This window comes from Schistocerca americana, chromosome 4 (assembly GCF_021461395.2).
Source record: "Schistocerca americana isolate TAMUIC-IGC-003095 chromosome 4, iqSchAmer2.1, whole genome shotgun sequence".
Taxonomy (NCBI): Eukaryota; Metazoa; Arthropoda; class Insecta; order Orthoptera; family Acrididae; genus Schistocerca; species Schistocerca americana.
The window spans coordinates 606161822-606188135 of record NC_060122.1 but is presented as its reverse complement, the minus strand read 5'-3'; the positions used below and the strand labels follow the sequence as shown (position 1 = coordinate 606188135).

General features: G+C 41.2%; 1 protein-coding gene across 1 annotated transcript in view; it reads left to right on the top strand.

Annotated features, from left to right (window-relative positions):
- LOC124612659 (mitochondrial DNA helicase) overlaps positions 1-26314 on the top strand; it is a 61932-nt gene that overhangs the window by 7897 nt on the left and 27721 nt on the right. Inside the window, exons 2-3 of the mRNA XM_047140980.1 lie at positions 24097-24335; positions 24426-24708. Of these exons, the coding sequence (XP_046996936.1) occupies positions 24097-24335; positions 24426-24708 (522 nt within the window). The remainder of the gene's footprint in view (positions 1-24096; positions 24336-24425; positions 24709-26314) is intronic.

The window sequence follows — 26314 nt, the reverse complement described above, 5'->3', positions numbered from 1 at the left end:
GATATTGTAATTATGTGCATCATTGTTCCTTTTGAACTGTAGTGGATTACTTACAACAAATTTCATGAGGCAATAAATATAGTTTGAAGCAGTAGCCAGAATGCCCAACTCTTTAAACAGATGTTTACAAGTGATCACGGATGAGCACCATCTATTATTTTTACAGTTTGTTTTTGAGCAATGAAGACTTTCTTTCTTAAAGGTTAGTTACCCCAGAACATTATTCCATATGACATTATTGAATGAAAATATGCAAAAATGACAGCTTACTGATATCTCTCTCCCTAAGATTTGCGATGATTCTAAGTGCTGAACTAAGTTGTTTTAGAAGTTCTAAAATGTGGTTTTTTCCCAGTTTCAATTCTCATCAATATGGATCCCTAAGGATTTTGAAGTTTCTGTCCAATTTATTATTTCCTCACATGCATACATCTTCCTCCATTCTTCTGGTCAAATGATTTATAGGAGATACTATGATTCACATGGCAAAATGCCTTAGATAGTTCGCAGAAAATACCAACTGGCACTTTTTGTTACTTAGCGCTTGTAAAATTTGGTGATGGAACCTGTGAATGGCATTTCAGTAGAGCATCTCTTCTGAAATTCAATTTGTGATTTGCTGAGGATATTGGTGTAGCTCAGGTGAGACTCTGTTCTACAATGTATCACCGTCTCAAAAATTTTGGAAAATTTCAGCTGTGAAACTGGTTGTTAGTTACTGACATCTCTCCTATCGTCTTTCAAAAATAGGGGTATGACTATGGCATAGGCCTATTTTAGCCTCTACGAAAAAATGCGTTCAGTTAGTGGTGCATTACATATTTCAGATACGACTGGGCTTATTGTATGGGAACAAATCTTTACTACTCAGTTTAAAAACCCATCAAAACCAGATCAGCTTTTATTCTTTAGCTCTCCAATGGTGCGCGGGGAAAACGGGCACTTAAATTTTTCTGTGCGAGCCCTGATTTCTCGTATTTTATCATGATGATCATTTCTCCCTATGTAGGTGGGTGCCAACAGAATTTTTTCGCAATCGGAGGAGAAAACTGGTGATTGAAATTTCATGAGATCCCATCACAAGGAAAAATGCCTTTGTTTTAATGATTGCCAGTCCAATTTACGTATCATGTCTGTGGCACTATCTCCCCTACTTCATGATAATACAAAACCAGCTGCCCTTCTTTGTACTTTTACAGTGTCATCCATCACCCCCATCTCATGAGGATTCCACACTGCACAGCAATATTCCAGAAGAGGGTGGACAAGCATGGTGTAAGCAGTCTCGTTAGTAGACCAGCTGCACCTTCTCAGTGTTCTGCCAATGAATTGCAGTCTTTGGTTGGCTCTACCCACAACATTAACCATGTGATCATTCCAATTTAGGGTATTTGTAATTGTATTTACTTGAATTTACAGCCTTCAGATTTGTGTGACTTATTGCGTAATCGAAATTTAGCGCATTTCTTTTAGTACTCATGTGAATAACTTCACACTTTTCTTTATTCAGGGTCAATTGCCATTTTTTGCACCATACAGATATCTTATCTAAATCATTTTGCAATTTGTTTTGGTCATCTGATAACTTTACAAGACAGTAAATGACAGCATCATCTGCAAACACTCTAAGACGGCTACTGAGATTGTCTCCTGTGTTGAGAGCAGGAACAATAGAGGGCCTGTAACACTTCCTTGGGGAATACCAGATATTATTTCTGTTTTAATCGATGAATTTCCATCTGTTACTACGAACTGTGATCTTTCTGACAGGAAATCACAAATCCAGTCACACAACTGAGGCAATATTCTGTAGGCACACAGTTTGGTTAGAAGACGCTTGTGAAGAATGGTGTCGAAAGCCTTCTGGAAATCTAAAAATATGGAATCAATGTCACATGCCCTGTTGACAGCACTCATTACTTCATGAGTATAAAAAGTTAGTTGTGTTTCCCAAGAATGATACTTTCCGAATCCGTGCTGACTACGCGTCAATAAATCGTTTTCTTCAAGGTACTTCATAATATTTGAATACAGTATATGTTCCAAAACCCTAATGCAAATCGACGTTGTCATATGGGCCTTTAATTCAACGGATTACTCATACTGCCCTTTTTGGTTATTGGTGTGACTTGAGCATTTTTCCAGTCTTTAGGTGCGTATCTTTCTGTGAGTGAGCAGTTGTATATAATTGCTAAATATGGGGAGCTACTGTGTCAGCATACTCAGAGAGGAACCTAACTGGTATACAATCTGGACTGGAAGTCTTGTTTTATTAAGTGATTTAAGCTGCTTTGCGATACTGAGGATATCTGTTTCTATGTTTCTCATCTTGGCAGTTGTTCCTGATTGGAATTCAGGAATATTTACTTCCTCTTCTTTGGTCAAGGAGTTTCGGAAAACCGTTATCGTACAATGAAGGTATTGATTGCGTCTTGCCACTGGTGTGCTTTATGAATGACCAGACTCTCTTTGGGTTTTCTGCCAGATTTCGAGACAGAGTTTTGTTGTGGAAATTATTGAAAGCATCTTGCATTGATGTACACACTATATTTCGAACTTCTGCAAAACTTTGCCAATCTTGGGGATTTTGCGTTCTTTTAAATTTGGCATGCCTTTTTATGCTGCTTCTGCAACAGCGATCTGACCCGTTTTGTGTACTGTGGGGGTTCAGTAACATCACTTATTAATTTGTGTGGTATATATCTCTCAATTGCTGTTGATACTATCCTTCTGAAATCATTCCCCAACTTTTCTACGCTTACATGATCAGATTGGAAGGAGTGCAGACTGTCTCTTAAAAAGGTGTTAAGGGCATTTTTATCAGCTTCTTTAAATACATGTACTTTGCATTTCTTTTTAATGGTTGTAGGAGTTATGGTATTTGGCCTAGCAGCTACTGCCTTGTGGTTGCTAATCCCTATATTCGTCAAGGTACTCACTATTTGCCAGGATTATTTGTTGCTAAGAGGTCAAGTATGCTTTCACAACCATTTATGCTTCGAGTGGGCTAATGAACTAATTGTTTAAAATAATTTTCTGAGAAAGCATTTAGTACAATTTCAGATGATGTTTTATGCCTGCCGCCGGCTTTAAATGTATAATTTTTCCAGCATATCTAGGGTAGATTAAAGTCACCACTGACTACAGTTGTATGAGTGAGGTACCTATTTGAAATGAGACTCAAGTTTACTTTGAACTGTTCAGCAACTATATCTTCTGAGTTGGGGGTTGGTAAAATGACCCAATTAATAGTTTAGTCCGATGTGTCAAGTATAACCTCTACCCATAGTATTTTGCAGGAACTCTCTACTTCAATTTCACTACAAGGCAAACTACTTCTGACAGCAATAAATACTCCACAACCAATTGTATTTAATCTATCCTTTCTGAACACTGTTAGATCGTTAGAAAAAATTTATGTTGAGCTTATTTTCTGCTTTAGCCAGCTTTCTTTACCTATAACTATTTGAGCTCCAGTGCTTTCTATTGGGGCTTGGAGCTCTGGTTCTTTCGCAACACAGCTACGACAATTTACAACAACAATACCGATCATTTCTACAACTAACTTACTGTGTTTCACTGCCCCCTTTCAGACGGACACCCTTTCTGTGGCTCCCTGATGCCTTCTAACCCAAAAAAAAATGCCCAGTCCCTTCCACACAGCCCCCACTACCTGTGTAGCTCCTTCCTGTGTGTAGTGGACTCCTGACCTATTAATCGGAACCCGGAAACCCACCACCTAATGGTACAAGTCAAGGAATCTGCAGCCTACAATGTCACAAAATCGCCTGAGCCTCTGATTCAAACCCTCCACTCGGCTCTACACCGAAGGACCACAGTCGGTTCTATTGACGATGCTGCAGATGGTGAGCTCCGCCTTAATCTCGCAAACAAGACTGGCAGTCTTTACAATTTCCACTAGCCGCCCAAAACCAGAGAGAATCTCCTCTGATCCAAAACGACATACATCGTTGGTACTGACATGAGCCACCACCTGCAATTGGCTGCACCCTGTACTCTTCATGGCATCCAGAAGCAGCCTCTCCACATCCAGAATGACTCTCCCCAGTATGCACACGGAGTGCACACTGGCTTCCTTCCCCTCCTTGGCAGCCCTGTTCCTAAGGGGCCCCATTATGCATCTAACGTTGGAGCTCCCAACTACCAGCAAACCCACCCTCTGTGAATGCCCAGACTTTGCGGGCCGAGAAGCTTCCTCTGGAACAGGGTGATGACTGCATCTGGCTCAGAGACATCGTCAGCCACAGATAACGCCCGAAACCTGTTTGTCAAACAAACTGGGGATGCCGTACGATCGGCCCCTCGGAAAGTTTTTCGCTGCCTGCCAGACTTTGGAAAATTCTCCCACTTGACCACGGGTGAGGGGTCAACCTCAGTGCAGGCAGTACCCGGGGCAGCCACAGCAGTGGACCAAACGGGGGACACGTGGGATGTGCTCGACGTCTCTCGCATCCCCGTGTGTCACCCCCAACAGTGATGCCCCTTGGCAGCAGCCTCAAGCTGTGTGGCAGAAGCCAACACAGCCTGGATCTGTGAGCGAAGGGTCGCCAACTCAGCTCGCATTTGTGCACAGCAATCGCAGTTCCTATCTGTTACTGCAGTCGCTCCCGTTTGTAGCTCGTAAAAATACACATAAAAATACACAACAAATGAATGGTGTACTTGCCTTTTTAGCAGCAGGAATGTGAGGTGCTCTGTCACTGATTGTCTATCCGACATGGTGCTATACTAACCAAAACAAACAAAAGTCTGTACGAAACGAGGGTCGATAGCAACACTGGTTCGGTACAGTACACTACACTGTTATTAAAATAAAAGCTTGTGCCTCGTAAGGACATGAACACACAAGAAATTACAAAAATAATCTAGTAACTACATAGGTATCTGTAAGTAAATAAGTCGCTCCTGCAGGAAGCTTGTAAAAATATACAACAAACGAACGGTGTACTCGCCTTTTTAGCAGCAGGAACGTGAGGTACTCTGTCACTGACTGCCTATCCGACACTTGTTTGTCCATACTTTCTGCTATATTTGTACTGTGCTATGAAATTTTATTTGCTACCTATGACCCATCATTTATACCCCTTTCATTCAGTTCAATAGGGATGTTATCCTAGTCTGTTGCTGGTTGTCCTATCTCTTGTTTCACTATATTCCATGTAGCACTATATCTGTCATTGAGAGTACTGATTCCTGACCATATTGGCATGTTTATTTATTTTTTTAATAATGTTTCTGAGTAATTTTGAGTAGTTTTTCTCTTGTGAAACTACTGCAGGAACTATACTTATTCTTGCCAACAGGTACAGTTCCTCTTTTGTTTCACAAGATACTTTAATCTGCCGAATGATCCATGTTTTTTTACATGGCTGTTTAATGTCATTTCTGTTTAGCTTATGTGGAAAGGTATTTTCATGTAATGATATGAGTTTATCATAGAATAGATTAAATTTCATGTTAGCATTTGGTTTATTATAAATTTCATCCTATGTTGTAACTTGTAAACTATTCTTAAAAACATTTGTGCTGGAGTCCTTAATTACTCTAACTGATTACTACTGACGACTACCCGCACCACTATGTGATTTACCCTCACTAACTGTGCATCATGATCAAAGAGAGCATTTATTACTGGTTAAACAGGCGTTCTCTTGCTTTGAACTTCACCAAGGACAACATTATCGATTAATCACTGAGATCAAATGTTAGGAGCCATGTAAGGTTTGCAGGTCATTTTTCCTATCAGAATGCTTTAGAAAATCTACGTTTAAGTCACCACAGATTATTAACTGCTTGCTGATGTCAGACAGATAGCATAGCAAGGCCTCCAGATTCCTCATAAACATTTCAAAATACACCAGTGGGGATCTGTACATAGTTACAGTTAAAACTGAATAGTTTTTCAGTATTTATTCACAGGCATAAACTTCTATGTTCTGATCACTACAAAATCTGCTTGTCTCAGTCTGTTTGAACTTTCATTCTGTCTAAATCTATGCAGTAACTTCTCCTTTTCGACATTAGTTCTGCATGAGTAAGTTGCTAGAGTGTAATCTTTTATATGTGACTTATATAACAGTGTGATTACTCGTTGCTCAGATAGGCACAGGATTCAGTCTTTTCCAAACAGACGAGCTCTTCTACCTTATTAATCAGCCTTCTAATATTTTAATGAAATAATCTAACTTTATTTTTTTGTGTGTCCTAAGCATTTTTGGGCTCTTCAGTTATTTTGACTTAGTTCAAAACAGTGTTCATTCATCCTGATTCTTACAAAAAAAAAGAATCTCTCTGACATCAGTAACCACAGGATTATACTTTGTGCGAGGTAGCCCCCCATATATTATCCGCAAAAATTTCAGCCAGCCTATCTTCCCCTTTCCCTTTCAGGTGTAGGTCTTATTTAGTACATCCCCATCTCCCAATTGTAGCAACAAGCGCTGCACCTATATGAGATTTCATTTCATTTCAGTCACCATCAGCCTGCTCAACTCAGTGTTCACCCACCTCACATATTTTGAATGTTGTTCCCACTACAGAGTGCTAAAAGAAGAAAGGCCAAAAGTGCTATAAACAATCAATTATCTTCTGTGGTTATGCTCGAGTTGTTTGTCTATGAATAGGAAGAACTGTCCAACAATAATAAAATGCCTTGTCAAAATTGTTATGCTCAGACAATACTGCTATGCTTTTCAAGAACACTTCTTATTTGTATTGTCCTTCTCTTGTTCAAAAACAAAATGATAACGCAGCTATAAAAATATAGCAGCAGACATTGAAAATGAATATCAGTTTAATTTTGGTGGTAATGAATACTAAAAATGTTCCAGAAGAAATAGGATAACTGTGTGGTGCATCAATTTGTTAATGAACTACAGAGTAAGAACAGTTTCGTCCATACCAAAAAGTATACTCATACAAATACCTGCGTGTAATACTTTGTAGGGATATGAAATGGAATGATCACTTAGGTTCAGTTGTGGGTAGACTGTCCTCAAGAGTTGGCCAGTTCAGTTCTCTCAATACCCCTGTGACACACTCCCACGGATTAAACAAACTGTGGCCATTCGTGCTGTCCTTCTCTGCATATGGTCAGAATCCTCTGTTAGTCGTATCTGATACAGGGCCCACACACTTTGGTTTATTTATTGGTAGAATACCGGGGAAGTGCAATCAGTCTACAGAAGACATTGCTTACATGTCAATTGTGCGACCAGCTCTGGAATATTGTTCAAGTGTGTGGGACCTGTATCAGATACGACTAACAGGGGATACTGACTGTATGCAGAGAAGAGCAGCACGAATGGTCACAGTTTGTTTAATCTGTGGGAGTGTGTCACAGGGGTATTGAAAGAACTGAATTGGCATACTCTTGAGGACAGATGTAAACTATCCTGAGAAAGATTAGCAACAAAGTTTCAAGAACTGGCTTTAAATGATTACTCTAGGGATATACTACAAACCTCTACATGTCGCTCACATAGGGATCATGAAGATAAGATTAGAACAATTGCTGCACACACAGAGGTATTCAAATAATCAGTCGTCCTGCAATTCATATGTGAATGGAAGAATCAAGAAATCCAAATAACTGGTACAATGGGATGTACCCTCTGCCATGTTCCTTATGATTGTTTGCAGTGTGTAGATGTAGAAGTTCATTAAAAACTTACACTCTTATTAATGTTGGTACTCATAAACTGTGGTAGGAAATGTAGTTACTTCACTTGTATGGAAAGATTCTGATACATCATATACTGAGCTAGTATCAATTTTATGATACATTAATATTGAGCCTGAAGAATATAATCAAAGGAAATGCCAGAATTGAAGTGAAGGTAATACTGCAGTCAGTTACTCATTTCCAACTTCCTGGAAAGATTTTAAAATGCTTAAAAAATATGAGAACACTTTTAGTTAGGGGAGAAATTCTTTTGAATTACAAAAAAACAAAAGTTTTCAGCTTTATACAACAGAAAAAAGTTTTCGAACAGGGGAGAGGTGCACTTCAGAAACCTATGATATTGTGTATTATGTGATACATCAGTAATTTCTTCATTACATGAAAAAAGAGTTACACTTGTAATAAATTTTTGAAAGCTGAAAGATATGTGTAAAATTTCAAAAAATTGTAATTATAGATATTGTGTATTTGGAAAAAAAGAGTAAGAACTATGTAGGTATTAGACCTTAACACTGGTGAGAGTACTGAGAACAGAGAATTTTTAGATATGTTGCCTGTGGGAATCTTTACAAACAAATGTCTTTTGAAAATTAAGCTGAGGGTACAATATGTCTATCATTCATAATGTATGAATGTTTTAGCTAAGATAAATCAGTTCCACATTTCAAGCAGTGAAATATTTTTCTTGATTCTTCCAAACAAATGAGTCATGCCATAGTTTGGGCACTGGACTCTCATTTGAGTACCAAAATTTCATCTTTAACAAACTCATCATTGATGAGATGTAAAAGCCTAGTTTTCCTTCCTTGTGTTGATTGTGCTACTTATGTTAGTCATATCAACCAAATGCCCATACTGTCAAATAAACAGAAAGAATCAATTTATCTCTATTAGCAAGCAAATACGAGGTGAACTGAGAATATGTGGAAACTACAGGAGCTTCCATGACTCTTTTCTTACTTAATTAACTACAGAAAATGTCTTTACCAATTGAATATTTATCCAATCAAAGATACAACAATCAGTTCAGAATGAAGGGAAAGGAAAGTGTCTTCCAGAGAAGAAGATACAAATTCTGGTGCATTTTAACTCGCACAGTTTCAATCAAGTAGTGAGTGATGTAGCATTTTTTATGTTCTTTGACACTTTCACCTAAACTGTGTTAGGGAAACTTTCGAAAATTGAGATCTGGGTGTGCAGACATGGGGGCATCAGAAATATGATTTGGTTTGATTCTCAAAATAGGTAAAGCCAGTCCTAATTTCTCTGTAGAGGTATACCTGTTCACTGCCTGAGCAGTTTAGTTTCGTTGTCCCTGTCTAGATCTTTGTTTTCCACTGTTCGTTCTATATGGGTGATGTGGCTCTCTGAGGGCTAGATAATCATGTGAGACAGGTGTTTTTGGACATAACAGGCAACATGATACCACCTCATCTTTCATCTGTAATGAAGCAAAAGGGTAGAGTGAAAGCTGAGAAAAATTATGGCTAACATCTGGCTGTGTTTAATCCAGAGGACTAGCTATCAGGACATAAAGGCACACTATAAGCAATAGAGTGAAATTCTTCACTGTGTTACCCAAAAAGCAAAAACCATTCCCTGTGCACAAAAAATTCAAAGAAGAAAAAAAAAAAAAAAAACAAAGGCAATGTCATGCAATTACTATGTGTATAAGGATAAAATTGGCAAGGCAAATGATATTCAACTCCATGATGACAATAGCAGTGTGGCAGACAATGTTAAACTCAAATCATGTACTACTAAATTGAATTAATTCTTTCTTAAAGTACCTGAACACAATGTGGAAAAGTGGATCACCAAAAGCAGATCTGGTAGATTTACTGAGGCAGACACTGGAAATCCTGCCAGCAGACATCAATTTTGGCATATCAGATATTAAAGAGATTATAAAAATAATTAGAATGTCACAAAATTCCAGCCAACTGGTTGCAAATAGAATATAAAATTCTGTAACTAGTTTTCAATGCCAACTAGGGGCGCCTTCTTCTGAAGAAACTGTTACCTCACATGTAGTAACAGTTTCTTCTGAAGAAGGCGTCCCTAGTTGGCGTTGAAAACTACTTAAAGAATTTTATATTCTATTTGCAACCAGTTGGCTGGAATTTTGTGACATTGTAATTAATTACGGTTGCTGATCACAGCCATGTTCAAAACCTTAAAAATAATTAGGTTGCTGAAAAGCATTAACTCTTCTAGTTTGCTGTTATTTCTTTTGTGGCGGTGTTCGTAGCGACAAACAATTCGCTGTAGAAACGGCTTACGAAGTCACCGCCACACTTTTAATAGCGGGCCGACCGGTCCGCTGGAACAGTGAACAGAAAGATGAAAACCCAAACACTCTGATTAAATAAAAGTCGGTACTTATCTTTATTGATGAAGATACAGAAACACAATAGTGAACTCCGTGTCTACAGAGATCTGTCTGGTTCGAGTCGGAGCGGCTAGGTCAGCGTCGGCTGACGACAAACAACAACTCTGCTGCGATGAACACACAACTGACTAGCAAGTACACAATTCGGTGGTGAGTATACAACTGAGCGGCGAATACAGAACTGTCCTAGCGCTCGCGACTCCAGCGCTTAAGAAGCCAGAAGCCAGCGGTGGCGCGCGCAGACTTGCGGCGATTTCCTGTATCGCTGGCGCTGCTTATGCGGACGGCGTCTGGACTTTGATGCTGCCAACCTTTTGGCAGCGGTCTCGGGTGGCATTACTGGCTAGGATATAACACTCCTCCCCCCCAAATCGCCGCACCGTCGTTGAATAATGACGTGGCGAGCGTCGACGGCGGGGGAGGGGTCTGGCCGCAGGCGTAGCAGAAGAGACCGGGGCGGAGACTGTTGTCGGTGGCAGTCCCCGGTCCGCACCCCAGCATTGGTTGCGCGGGGCCTCGGGAAACACCGACTGAAAACCGAGGTCAGGGTGCACGCCTGTGACCACGGGTGCAGCTTCTGGTACTGGACGCGACAGGGCGTCGGGACCCACGAAGAGAGGCAGCGTCTCCGGACGCTGCGTCGACGGCTGCTGAGCGGACGCCGGACAAGGCGCTGCGGTGTCAGACTCCTTGGGGGTGCCCAAGGAAAGCGGCTGCAGGACAGGCTGCACAGCCACCGCTTGGGAAGGCGGCCCGGCTGAGGGGTCGACGTCCATCAGCTCCGAAGGCGGTGGCGACTGAAGAGGGACCGCAGGCGCCGGAGCGACCACCGGGGGCGCTCCCGGATGAAGCTGCGCGGGAGGCATCAACGGGACGGGCTGTCGGCGTGGTAGCGGCGACGGCTGCTGCTGCTGCCCTGGGGGCGGCAACGAAGTCGGAAGGCGCGGCTGGAACCCGCCGCGGACCAAATCTGTGGACAAAGAACAAGCGGCAGAATCCGGGCGGCCAGCGCGGCGCAACTGGTTCTGATGCCTCCTGTGCACCCCAGTAGCACCTTGAACAGTATAAAAACCGCGACCCTGGACACTTATCACGGTACCACGTTCCCAACGACGGCGACCGTGATAAACTCTGAAAAAAATGGCGTCGTTGCGCTGAAAACGCGTGCGATGCTCAGAAGCGGCGGGTCGATCCGGGGGGTGCAACAACCGTAGTAGGGTGCGATGACGACGGCCGTGGAGAAGCTCCGCAGGCGAAGGGCCGTCGCGTGGCGTGGTCCGGTACGACAACAGGAACGTGATGAGGGCCTGCTGACGAGAGTGCGTAGCACGAAGGCGGTCCATATGATCCTTGAATGTGCGTACAAAACGTTCCGCTGCACCATTCGATTGAGGGTGGAACGGCGGAGTAAGAACATGGCGAATGCCATTGGCAGAACAAAAACTTTCAAATTCAGCAGAGGTAAATTGTGGACCATTGTCAGACACTAAAACTTCTGGAAGACCCTCAATACAAAAAATTGAAGTCAACGCCTGTATAGTTTGTGCAGACGTTGTAGACTGCATGGGCACAACAAACGGAAAATTACTAAATGCATCTATCACGATGAGCCAACGAGAATTCCAATATGGACCAGCGAAATCAATATGTACTCGCTGCCAGGGACCGGCAGGGCGTGCCCACTCAAAATAGCGTTGAGGCGGAGCAGCTTGGTGTTCGGCACACGTCGAACAATCTGTAGACATCTGCGTAATCTGCTTATCAATGCCGATCCATGTACAATGACGGCGGGCAAGCTGCTTGGTGCGGACCACTCCCCAATGACCTTGATGCAACAAATCGAGGACCTTGGATTGGAGCACTTGGGGAACCACTACACGAAGCTGGTCATTCTCTGTGCGTAACAGCAAAACTCCGTGCGAAACAGACAACAGATGACTTGCGGATAATAGCGACGAACCACAGGATCCGATATGTCCTTTGCCTTGGACGGCCAACCACGTTGAACAAAACGTAATAGTAAACTCAGATGAGGATCCGTAGCTGTCTCACGTGCCACCTGACGATAATCAATCAGAAAATCCCGGAGGGATTGATGCTCATCGGCGTCAATCTGATGGCAAGAGTCTTCAGAGGAATCGAAGACATCATCCGCAGCAATCGGCAATCTAGAAAGCGCGTCAGCGTTTGCATGCTGAGCTGTAGGGCGATACAGTATCTCATACTGGTATTGTGATAACAAAAGAGCCCAACGTTGTAGTCTCTGAGCTGTCCGCTGAGGAACTGGTTTAGACGGATGAAACAGTGACGTCAGGGGCTTGTGATCTGTTACTAAATAGAATGGTCTACCATAGAGGTAGTGATGGAATTTTGTGACACCGAACACAATAGCCAACGCTTCCTTGTCCAATTGGCTATAATTACACTGAGCTTTGTTTAGCAATTTAGATGCGAACGCAATAGGACGTTCGGTGTTACCGACTCGGTGAGACAACACAGCACCGAGGCCGAAAGAAGAGGCATCACAAGCTAACACCAGAGGCTTGTTAGGGTCGTAATGGACCAGACAACGATCATTCAATAAAGCCTCTTTAAGCTGCTGAAACGCTGATTGGCAATCAGCTGACCACACAAACGGAACATTCTTACGGCGGAGACGATGCAACGGTGCAGCAATCTGTGATGCATTAGGTATAAACCTAATATAATACGTCAATTTGCCAAGAACTGCTTGCAATTCATGCAGATTGCGAGGGGCGGGCAAATCACGAATAGCTGCTAAATGTGACTGGGAGGGATGAATGCCTTGAGCATTAATAACATGTCCCAGATACTCCATCTCCGTAAGGAAAAATGAACATTTATCGATGTTGCAACGTAGGCCTGCCTGAGACAACACTTTAAACAAACACTCCAAATTACGGAAATGTTCAGCAGGCGTCCGACCGGACACAACAATATCGTCTAAATAGTTGCAACACGATGGCACATTAGCCAGAAGTTGTGACAAAAAACGCTGAAAAACAGCTGGAGCTGACGCACAACCAAAAGGCAAACGCAGAAAACGGAACAACCCCAACGACGTGTTTATGACCAAATACTGTTGTGATTGCTCGTCGAGGGGCAATTGCAAATATGCTTCACGGAGATCAATTTTGGAAAAGAAACGAGCTTCCCCTAACTTATCCATCAGCTCGTCCGGTCTAGGCAAAGGAAAAGAATCAATGACAGTCTGAGGATTAACTGTCGACTTAAAATCAGCACACGAACGTAACTTGCCAGACGGTTTCTTTATAATAACTAAGGGAGAAGCCCACTGGCTCGCTGAAACGGGTTGAATAACACCGTTGTTTTGCCAACGACGAAGTTCATCTTCTACAGGTGCCCGGAGGGCGTGAGGCACTGGACGAGCACGACAAAATCGAGGCTGAGCATTATCTTTTAACGTAATATGAGCGGCAAAGTTCGCAGCACAACCTAGTTCGTCTTTAAATATGTCACTGTATTGTTTACACAAATCGGTTATGCTGTCTTGAGGAACAACAACAGAATTAATTTGCAACACATTGTCTTGGATAGACAGGCCAAACAAGTCAAAACAGTCTAATCCGAAAATGTTTACACTGTCTGTAGCGCGGAGCACTGTGAATGAAACTGTTTTTGTATTGCCACGGAATGTGGCTGGCACGCTACATACACCTAACACAGGAATTTGTTCTCCACTATAAGTAGCCAAAGAATGTTTTGCCGCTGAAAGTTTAGGGCGGCCGATAGCCGCATACGTAGCACTATTTATGAGAGTCACAGACGCACCAGTGTCTAATTGAAAATTGAAGGTCTTATCCTGGATGCGTAGCTTCACAAATAGTTTATTACACTGTCTCTGGATCGGTGCAGTGGAGGCGGAAGACACACAATCTGCGCGTTTAGCGCGTGTTCGCTGCTTACGACAACTCGTGGGTTGGGCGGGTGGAACAACAACTCCCGCTTCACTTGCAGTCTGTACATTACTTTTTACAGCGTTTGAATTACGCTTGGGTCGCATAGCAGAGGGCTGGGTGGGTGGCTTATTGCGAACAAGTTTATTACCCACACGAACCGTGGAAGAGTCTTTCAACGCGACCTTCTGGGCGGGCTGGCTTTGAAGAACATGAATATCCATGGGCTGGGCAGCACTAGAATTGTTCTTGCGTTTACGCAAACAAACAGTCTGGATGTGTCCTTTCCTTTGACAAAAGTGACAAACCGCGTTTCTTAACGGGCAACGTTCACGAGGATGAGCAAGAACACACTTAGGGCAAGACTTAACTCTATCATTTTGCACACGCGGCTGACGAATGTGTTTAACACGACGCGGCCGGCTAGTGTTTACAGACTGACTCTGCCGGTGGGGCCGCGGGCGTGACATAACTTGCTTAGCACAGGCAATTTGAGAAATACATGGCTGATCTAACTCACACTCAGCATAGTCAAAAGTATCTTGGGCTTCAATGATGTTCATCACAGTCTCTAATGACGGGTCAGGCAACTTTAAGATAGCAGCACGAATACGAGAATCTGCAATGTTTTGAGTAATAGCGTCTCGTAACATGACATCACTGTAGGAAGCTCCACACACACACAACTAAATCGGCACTGACGGGTGAGGCCCCGTAAATCTGTTAACCACTGTTTATTAGATTGATGTGGCAGTTTCTTTAATCTGAAGAACTTGAATCTGGCTGCTGCCACATGAACTCGCGACTCGAAATACTCAGCAAGCTTGTTAACAACAACGTCATAGTCTAAAGCTTCTGGCTGGGATTCCGGGAACAACTTACAAAGTAGTCGATAGACTTCCACGCCTGCAGTGGAAATTAAATAAAGCTGCCACTCAGTACCTGTGATTTTGTAGACTGTCATGTGCGCCTGCAACTGCGCGAAATATTCTCGCCATTCTTCTCTTGATGCATCAAAAGCATGGAAATGTGGTGCTGCCTTTGCGTGTTCCTTTTGTGTTGGAGGATTAGCCGCTTGTTTGGCGATTGCTTCCACCAGACTTTGTATTTGCTGACTCTGTAACAAGATCAACTGTTGTAATTCGGCAGACATAGTGAACACAAATTAAACCAGCCCCCAAAAGTTTATCGCTATAATTAGTATAACCAGAAACAAGTTGAACCAGCCCTGCACACGAGTTCGGAAGCACTCGTCGCCAGTTTTGTGGCGGTGTTCGTAGCGACAAACAATTCGCTGTAGAAACGGCTTACGAAGTCACCGCCACACTTTTAATAGCGGGCCGACCAGTCCGCTGGAACAGTGAACAGAAAGATGAAAACCCAAACACTCTGATTAAATAAAAGTCGGTACTTATCTTTATTGATGAAGATACAGAAACACAATAGTGAACTCCGTGTCTACAGAGATCTGTCTGGTTCGAGTCGGAGCGGCTAGGTCAGCGTCGGCTGACGACAAACAACAACTCTGCTGCGATGAACACACAACTGACTAGCAAGTACACAATTCGGTGGCGAGTATACAACTGAGCGGCGAATACAGAACTGTCCTAGCGCTCGCGACTCCAGCGCTTAAGAAGCCAGAAGCCAGCGGTGGCGCGCGCAGACTTGCGGCGATTTCCTGTATCGCTGGCGCTGCTTATGCGGACGGCGTCCGGACTTTGATGCTGCCAACCTTTTGGCAGCGGTCTCGGGTGGCATTACTGGCTAGGATATAACAATTTCAACCACAGTATTGGTGCTGATTTGACAACATTGTCCTTGAATTACCTGTGTAATTAGTTGATGAGTCAAGGTGAATTTCCCAATAGACTGAAATAGGCAGTGGTAACACCCATTCACCCATTTATAAGATAAGTGAGTGTTCTTATAAATGGGTGTTATTTATAAGATAATTGAGCATTCTTCTTCCCCCATGAACCATGGACCTTGCCGTTGGTGGGGAGGCTTGCGTGACTCAGCGATACAGATGGCCGTACCGTAGGTGCAACCACAACGGAGGGGTATCTGTCGAGAGGCCAGACAAACGTGTGGTTCCTGAAGAGGGGCAGCAGCCTTTTCAGTAGTTGCAGGGGCTGCAGTCTGGATGATTGACTGATCTGGCCTTGTAACACTAACCAAAACGGCCTTGCTGTGCTGGTACTGCGAACAGCTGAAAGCAAGGGGAAACTACAGCCGTAATTTTTCCCGAGGGCATGCAGCTTTACTGTGTGGTTAAATGACGATGGCGTCCTCTTGGGTAAAATATTCCAGGGGTAAAATAGTCCCCCATTCGGATCTCCAGGCGGGGACTACTCAAGAGGACATCGTTATCAGGAGAAAGAAACCTGGTGTTCTACGGATCAGAGTGTGGAAAGTCAGATCCCTTAATTGGGCAGGAAGGTTAGAAAATTTAAAAAGGGAAATGGGTAGGTTAAAGTTAGATACAGTGGGAATTAGTGAAGTTCGGTGGCAGGAGGAACAAGACTTCTGGTCAGGTGAATACAGGGTTATAAATACAAAACCAAATAGGGGTAATGCAGGAGTAGGTTTAATAATGAATAAAAAACAAGAAAAAAATAGGAGTGCTGGTAAGCTACTACAAACAGCATAGTGAACTCATTATTGTGGCCAAGATAGACATGAAGCCCCTGCCTACTACAGTAGTACAAGTTTATATGCCAACTAACTCTGCAGATGATGAAGAAATTGATAAAATGTATGATGAGATAAAAGAAATTATTCAGGTAGTGAAGGGAGACGAAAATTTAATAGTCGTGGGTGACTGGAATTCGAGAGTAGGAAAAGGGAGAGAAGGAAACATAGTAGGTGAATATGGATTGGGGGTAAGAAATGAAAGAGGGAGCTGTCTGGTAGAATTTTGCACAGAGCATAACTTAATCATTGCTAACACTTGGTTCAAGAATCATGAAAGAAGGTTGTATACATGGAAGAACCCTGGAGATACTAAAAGGTATCACATAGATTATATAATGGTAAGACAGAGATTTAGAAACCAGGTTTTAAATTGTAAGACATTTCCAGGAGCAGATGTGGACTCTGACCACAATCTATTGGCTATGACCTGTAGATTAAAACTGAAGAAACTGCTAAAAGGTGGGAATTTAAGGAGATGGGACCTGGATAAACTAAAAGAACCAGAGGTTGCACAGAGTTTCAGGGAGAGCATAAGGGAACAATTGACAGGAATTAGGGAAAGAAATACAGTAGAAGAAGAATGGGTAGCTTTGAGGGATGAAGTAGTGAAGGCAGCAAAGGATCAAGTAGGTAAAAAGACGAGGCCTAGTAGAAATCCTTGGGTAACAGAAGAAATATTGGATTTAATTGATGAAAGGAGAAAATATAAAAATGCAGTAAATGAAGCAGCAAAAAGGAATACAAACATCTCAAAAATGAGATCGACAGGAAGTGCAAAATGGCTAAGCAGGAATGGCTAGAGGACAAATGTAAGGATGTAGAGTGTTATCTCACTAGGGGTAAGATAGATACTGCCTACAGGAAAATTAAAGAGACCTTTGGAGAAAAGAGAACCACTTGTATGAACATCAAGAGCTCAGATGGAAACCCAGTTCTAAGCAAAGAAGGGAAAGCAGAAAGGTGGAAGGAGTATATAGAGGGTCTATATAAGTGTGATGTACTTGAGGACAATATTATGGAAATGAAAGAGGATGTAGGTGAAGATGAAATGGGAGATATGATACTGCGTGAAGAGTTTGACAGAGCACTGAAAGACCTGAGTCGAAACAAGGCCCCCGGAGTAGACAACATTCCATTAGAACTACTGACAGCTTTGGGAGAGCCAGTTGTGACAAAACTCTACCATCTGGTGAGCAAGATGTATGAAACAGGCGAAATACCCTCAGACTTCAAGAAGAATATAATAATTCAAATCCCAAAGAAAGCAGGTGTTGACAGATGTGAAAATTATCAAACTATCAGTTTAATAAGTCATGGCTGCAAAATACTAACACGAATTCTTTACAGACGAATGGAAAAACTGGTAAAAGCAGACCTCGGGGAAGATCAGTTTGGATTCCGTAGAAATGTTGGAACACATGAGGCAATACTGACCTTACGACTTATCTTACAAGAAAGATTAAGAAAAGGCAAACCTACGTTTCTAGTATTTGTAGACTTAGAGAAAGCTTTTTACAATGTTGACTGGAATACTCTCTTTCAAATTCTGAAGGTGGCAGGGGTAAAATACAGGGAGCGAAAAGCTATTTACAATTTGTACATAAACCAGATGGCAGTTATAAGAGTCGAGGGACATGAAAGGGAAGCAGTGGTTGGGAAGGGAGTGAGACAGGGTTGTAGCCTCTCCCCGATGTTATTCAATCTCTATATTGAGCAAGCAGTGAAGGAAACAAAAGAAAAATTCAGAGTAGGTATTAAAATCCGTGGAGAAGAAATAAAAATTTTGAGGTTCTCCGATGACATTGTAATTCTGTCAGAGACAGCAAAGGACTTGGAAGAGCAGTTGAATGGAATGGACAGTGTCTTGAAAGGAGGATATAAGATGAACATCAACAAAAGCAACACGGGGATAATGGAATGTAGTCTAATTAAGTCGGGTGATGCTGAGGGAATTAGATTAGGGAATGAGACACTTAAACTAGTAAAGGAGTTTTGCTATTTGGGGAGCAAAATAACTGATGATGGTCGAAGTAGAGAGGATATAAAATGTAGACTGGTAATGGCAAGGAAAGCGTTTCTGAAGAAGAGAAATTTGTTTACATCGAGTATAGATTTAAGTGTCAGGAAGTCGTTTCTGAAAGTATTTGTATGGAGTGTAGCCATGTATGGAAGTGAAACATGGACGATGAATAGTTTGGACAAGAAGAGAATAGAAGCTCTCGAAATGTGGTGTTACAGAAGAAAGCTGAAGATTACATGGGTAGATCACATAACTAATGAGGAGGTATTGAATAGAATTGGGGAGAAGAGGAGTTTGTGGCACAACTTGACTAGAAGAAGGGACCGGTTGGTAGGACATGTTCTGAGGCGTCAAGGGATCACAAATTTAGGATTGGAGAGCAGCGTGGTGGGTAAAAATCGTAGAGGGAGACCAAGAGATGAATACACTAAGCAGATTCAGAAGGATGTAGGTTGCAGTAAGTACTGGTAGATGAAGAAGCTTGCACAGGATAGAGTAGCATGGAGAGCTGCATCAAACCAGTCTCAGGACTGAAGACCACAACAACAACGAGTGTTCTTTAATTTTAGACCTGTCACCCTCATTAATTTTTTAAGGTAGCACGTAACATTGTTTATAGCCACTTTTCTGACAGTAATCTGTTTACAGTAGTTCAGCTTGGGTTGTGGAAAGTGTTCTCTACAGACATATGGATATGTGATCTCAGAGTTCTGGTGGAACCAAATAAAGAAAAAATACCCTTTTATTGATGTTTCCAAGGTCTTTGATTGTACAAATCATAAAATTTTATGAGAAAAACAAGTGTTGCTATTCATCGTACATGGGCAGAGACATATCTTGATAACAGAAAAATGAGGACCACATTTACAAAAGACACAAGAGGGAGAAATCATTAAATATGGTGTGTGACCTACAAAATTAATTTAGCAAAGACATTGAAAGGCTCTTTAAAAACTGTAATGTTTGCTGATGATACAAGAAAAAAGGAACTCATCCATATCAGACACAGACCGGAGGAAAATGGAGCAGGCTTGCAGTGGCTTCATGGCAAGCTACTTAACCATCACTTATAAAAAGGCTCAAGGTATGCACTTTGAAATTAATGAAAATGAGTTACAGATAATGAAAAAGGAGATTAATGAACACACATTTGATAAAAATTCTGTGTATGAGGTCCTTAGGAATCCAGTTGGATAACAAATTGAGGTGGCACCAGCATGCGGATAAGTTAAACAGAAAGCTCAGTTCTGTTTGTCTTGCACATAGAAATCTCTCATTGCATTGACCTGCTAGTAGGATTGCTAGCATAGTTTGTGTACTGTATTTCAATTCTGTCCTATGGCATAATCTTTTTGTAGTGCAGATATTTAAGTACTAGTGTCAGAAGAAGAAGTTATTAGTGTGAACATATTGGCATTAGTCATACTTTCTTGTTAGTAAACTTTCCAGAAATTTCTTGAGTGGTTACTTCTGTCTTCTAATGTATAACTTGTTCCACTCTTTCATGTTGGGATTCATGGAACACAATGTGTGCGTGAATGAATGTTATTAGATTATTTAAGGTCTACCTACCCCTGAACTAATTCCGTTAGCTCTGCGTAGCATTCAACACAGTAATTTGTGTTTTGTACACCTCAGTCAGTGAAATTTTCTCCACCATAATGAGAGGACACATCCATCAACATTGCAGCTTGTGTCATTCTCAGTCACATAATTTAGGGTGAAATTAAAACCAGTTACAGTTAACTCTTATATTCATCACAAGATGTCTACTGTGATTACTGCTTGATCCCTGTACGCCAGTATGCTTATCAAACAATGGAAAATCCAGGACGGAATGTAACAATATTAGACGGGAAAAGGAAAGCTGCTACTCACCATATAGCGGAGATGTTGAGTCGCCGATAGGCACAGCAAAAAACCATCACTAACAAGCTTTCGGCCAGCAAGGCCTTTGTCAAAAGTAGACGACAGACAGGCACACACACTCATGCAAATGCAACCCCCACTTACATGACTGCAGTCACTGGCAACTGAAGCTTGGGTATGTGCATGTGTCTGTTGTCTATTTTTGATGAAGGCCTTGCTGGCCGAAAGCTTATTTGTGACAGTCTTTTTTGTTGCGACTATCTGCGACTCCAGCATCTCTGCTTATAAGGTGAGTAGCAACTTTCCTTTTCATAGTATCATCACTGTCTCCAATACACTAAATCTAATGGTGATACCAAGACCGCAGTATTAAACTTGTAGCAGCTCCAGTTTGTGATGTGAATATAAAATGATTTGTTCTACATCATCATGATTTATCGTGCGGGTGGTATATGGAGCATTAAACTAACTAACTAGCTCATCAGCCTTTGCCATTATGTGATATGTTTGGTCATCTGATGTAGCCTTAACATTATTACTGCAATCTACAGTTCCCTTCTGTTCTAATTAGTTCTTTGCTTTTGCCATATTAGCTGAGTTAATTGTAACAAGTGTCCATTTTCTGAAACTGTTGTGACAGTTGCAGCTCTGTCGTTACCAAGAATAACCTGCACAAGTCGCTATAGCAGAACATATTCCATCAAAGTGATGCAGGTTTATTATACTGTTCATTCCCTAAAGACTCTGTAACACAATTCTCACTTGACCATGTATATTTTGGTTATTATTTTATAGTTATGTTCCATTGTTTTATTTTTGTTAATTATACAATGAGAGATACTGTTCTGGTAATATCCAGTGCAATTTCTCTCATTCAAACAGATGTGAATATGAATCACTAAGCAATGCGTCACTTTCATATCATTTGTAATACTAATCATCAAGTATAGATAACCAACACAAAAATGCTCCTATCAGAGAACATAAAATGCCAGTGCATTTCTGTTTATTTAAAAGTCTCTGACTGAGAAATGATGTACCAGGTCCCTCAGCACCTTTAAAAATTTTCCCATTGGATTTGACACCCTAAGATATTCGTACTTTTTAATATACAACTCACCAAAGACTCTCAAGTTCTCCTAACTGTAACTCTTACACCCATTAGTCAATTGCTGTAAGCTGCTCATACACACCCAGTCCGAGTTGCCCCTTCTCACTCATTCACTCAGCCCGACTCGTTGTCATTATCTCTCTGTGTCTCTGTCATTGTCTCCTGTGTCACAGCCATAGTCCCCTTTGTTCTGTCCTACTGCTACAGTCTCCTCTCACTATCGTTGTATCCCTATTGCTCTCTCTTACTCTGATATATCATTCTTTCCTTGCTAATGCTGCTGTCTCTTCTCACTGTCACACTCTTCTTTCTGTGCCCCCCCCCCCTTCCTTGCCACTGTCTCCTTCAATCTCTTCCTAGCACCACTAGCACCATTATGTCACTGTCAACTATGTTCCAATGTCACTATCTCCCTCTCTTTCTCTCATACTACTATTGTCTCATTTGCTCTTTCTAATACTACCTTCCAGTATATATTCCTTTTCCATGTGTTTGCCACTGCCACACTCTTCTCCTCTTTAAGCGTAAAAAGTGTGAATATGTTTGCATGCCAAAATTTTTTGGAAAGTTTTGAAAGGTTTTGACGAATGTAGAATGAGGCAGCTGGTACCCCACTTTTAAATAAGCATGAACATATTAACATTTTTTTGTGTTCTGATAGGAGCATCTTTCTGCTAGTTCCTCTCTTTTCCCTGCTACAGCAGGACATGTCCCTCATACGAAAAGAACTTGATGGATCAGTAAAAATTCTGATAGTTTTCTTTTGTGAAATTGAAAAAACAAAAAACTAATTTTACACCTCAGACCAGATTTTATGTGCACAAAAATTTTGCATTTGTTTCAGTACTACAGTGTGGAGTTCCCAGCATATTTCTCCTTGCTATGTCACATTATAAATGACATTTTCGCCTCTCACCGGATTTTAAGTGCATATTTTACATGTTTAAGTAGGACAACTTTGAATGTCTTTATCTCAAAAACCGATAAAGATACGAAGAAAATTTTCAAGGTTGTTTGAGATTGGGATCTTAGAAACACATCAAAAAAATTACAGCCATTTGCTGTACATAGCCTTCTCAGAATGCATGGCTAGGTTGTGATACCCAAAACATAAGTCTTTGGGGAGTTTCTTGATAACTGAGGGAGGTGGTTTTTCTAGATTAATGGCTAGAGAATATACTGCTAAAATTTGAGTGGTTTACTGGCTCAATAAGCCCCTTAAGATGCAAGTTAGGCCACATCTAACCCAAAAAGAAACAACTGATTTGGTCCATTTGCCTAAGGAGGAGCAAGTGTATAGCACTCATACCTTGATCCTGTACTGTAGGATAGTGACACTGTCAGGTATACAAGTAGTCCCTAGCTCAAGGGCTATCCAAAGCAGCTGACCATGTCTTTTTATCATCAATAGCACCTGTGGTATGAGCACTGGAAAATCCAGTTTTTATGTGCAGCATTTTGGAACATATTAGGTACACATGCATACTGATTTGGCCAACAAACAGTTTGGCAAAATACATGAGTGATAGGGTTTAAAAATGAAATTTGTTTCATGTAAATAATTTGATATAATAATTATTCAACAAAAGGTAACATCCGTACAATCTTTTCATAGTTGGCAATATCATTGGTAATTATGAGTCTATCCCACACCTTACACATTTTCTTTAACGAATTTGAACCAACATTTCCTTATCTTCATTGTCTATTTCTCTTAGACTTTTCTTCTGCTCCCTTATCTTCCTGTGTCATCTCATGGAACAGTGTATGAGTGCAAGAGCTGAAGGATATAGGCCGTACAGTTTTTCCTATTAGTCCTACAGTTTTGGTGGGAATTAATAATCCTAATATAGGACTAATTTAATTGTGTTGTTTTTCAGGGTATTTATCATCAATAGCACCTGTGGTATGAGCACTGGAAAATCCAGTTTTTATGTGCAGCATTTTGGAACATATTAGGTACACATGCATACTGATTTGGCCAACAAACAGTTTGGCAAAATACATGAGTGATAGGGTTTAAAAATGAAATTTGTTTCATGTAAATAATTTGATATAATAATTATTCAACAAAAGGTAACATCCGTACAATCTTTTCATAGTTGGCAATATCATTGGTAATTATGAGTCTATCCCACACCTTACACATTTTCTTTAACGAATTTGAACCAACATTTCCTTATCTTCATTGTCTATTTCTCTTAGACTTTTCTTCTGCTCCCTTATCTTCCTGTGTCATCTCATGGAACAGTGTATGAGTGCAAGAGCTGAAGGATATAGGCCGTACAGTTTTTCCTATTAGTCCTACAGTTTTGGTGGGAATTAATAATCCTAATATAGGACTAATTTAATTGTGTTGTTTTTCAGGGTATTTTGTTTGCTATAAATGTAAGCATGCTGGTCCTTGGGATATTATGGAGAAAGTTATACAGCAGCACAAAAAGAAGAAGCCTTTTTCGAAATCTGAAAATGACATTTTAAAACATATCGCTATTTCAAATGACAAAGTGAAACAGTACTGGAAGAATCTTGAAAATACCACAACAGCTCTTCATGATGTACCAGAATCTCAGCTACTCACTGAATTACGCTTATTTGACATAAATGTAAGTAAAGTAACGAATGAAGCTTCATTATGCATATGTGGTGTTATAAAACACATATGCTGAGGTTTCATATTATTATAATTTTTTCAGAATGTTCCATTATCAGTTCTTTTGCAATGTGGTGCAAGGATAGACTTGGAGGCCTCAAAATTGTATTTTCCTTTGCACAGTATTGAAGAAGAAATAGCAGGAATTAAAATACTTACGAGAACTGGTGAAGAAACCATTCCACATAGTGGTTGTGGAGGCTTTCTTAATCCACAGGTATCGAAAGGTGCAAAACATCACACAGCTGTTATTGTATCTTCAGTACTAGATGCTCTGGTCCTGCTTTCTCAGAAGCCAGCCTTTCATGTGCTGTGTCTCCCACATGGTAAGTTGCTAATTATTACTAACTTTGTTATGTTTATAATCATTAGTACTTATCTTTTCTGGTATACAGTAATTAAGAGTAATTGTGTAGATATACAGGGTATGAGAAAATTCTACCAGAAAACTTATAAAATTATTCAGTGGTGTTGGCTGAATACCATAATGAAAGGAACTCATTATTCCTCATACTTTCGTATAGACTAATTCCAGGAATAAGAGAACAGTATTTTAGAATTGAGTCAAAAAACTTTGTAGTTTGTGAACCAGCTTTTAAGACAAGACCATCCTTTGCCCACTATTGTTCAGTACCTCATGTTCCTTTCTGCATCTACAAGTATACTATGTAACCCATTGTCTGGAATGCGGTGGAGGTTACTCAGTACCATTACAAGACATTTCCTCTCCTGATCCACTTTCAAATAGAGCAGGGGAAAAATGACTGTCTAGGTGAGTGGGTGGGTGGTTGTGAGTGAGTGAAGGAGGTAGATTAATTCTCATGATTATCAAGGCTCATACAAGTGCTTATTTGTCTTATCTTCATGATCCTTATGGGAAATGTACATTTGTGGCAGTAGAATTGTTGTGCAGTCGACTTCAAATGCCAGTTCTCTTTAATTTTCTCAATAGTGTTTCAAGAAAAGAATGTTGTCTTCCATCTAGGGATTCCCGTTTGAATTCACAAAGCACCTCTGTAATACTTGCATGTTGATCAAACCTACTGGTAACAAATCAAGCAGCCCTCCCTCTGAATTGCTTCAATGTTTTCCATTAATTTGACCTCGTGGGGATCCCAAACATTTGCAGTTCTCAAAAATGGTGCACTAGTGTTCTGTATGTGGTCTCCTTTAAAGATGAAACACACTATCCTAAAATTCTACCAGTAAAACTAAATCAACCATTTCCTCTCCCTACTGTATCCTTATGTGCTTGTTCGATTTCATATTGCTTTGCATTGTAGTGCCTTGATATTTAATCAACATGACTGTGTCATGCAGCATGCCATTAGAATTGTATGTGAACATTATGGAATTGATTTCCCTACTCATTTGCATTAAGTTACATTTTTCTTCATTTTGAATGAGCCGCTGTTTATCACACAAACTAAAATTTTTTTTGAAACTTTCTGGCAGATTAAAACTGTGTGCCGGACCGAGACTCGAACTCGGGACCTTTGCCTTTCGCGGGCAAGTGCTCTACCGACTGAGCTACCCAAGCACGACTCACGCCCCGTCCTCACAGCTTTAATTCTGCCACTACCTCGTCTCCTACCTTCCAAACTTCACAGAAGCTCTCCTGCGAACCTTGCAAAATTAGCACTCCTGAAAGAAAGGATATTGCGGAGACATGGCTTAGCCACAGCCTATGGGATGTTTCCAGAATGAGATTTTCACTCTGCGAGGTTCGCAGGAGAGCTTCTGTGAAGTTTGGAAGGTAGGAGACGAGGTACTGGCAGAATTAAAGCTGTGAGGACGGGGCGTGAGTCATGCTTGGGTAGCTCAGTCGGTAGAACACTTGCCTGCGAAAGGCAAAGGTCCCGAGTTCGAGTCTCGGTCCAGCACACAGTTTTAATCTGCCAGAAAGTTTCATATCAGCGCACACTCCACTGT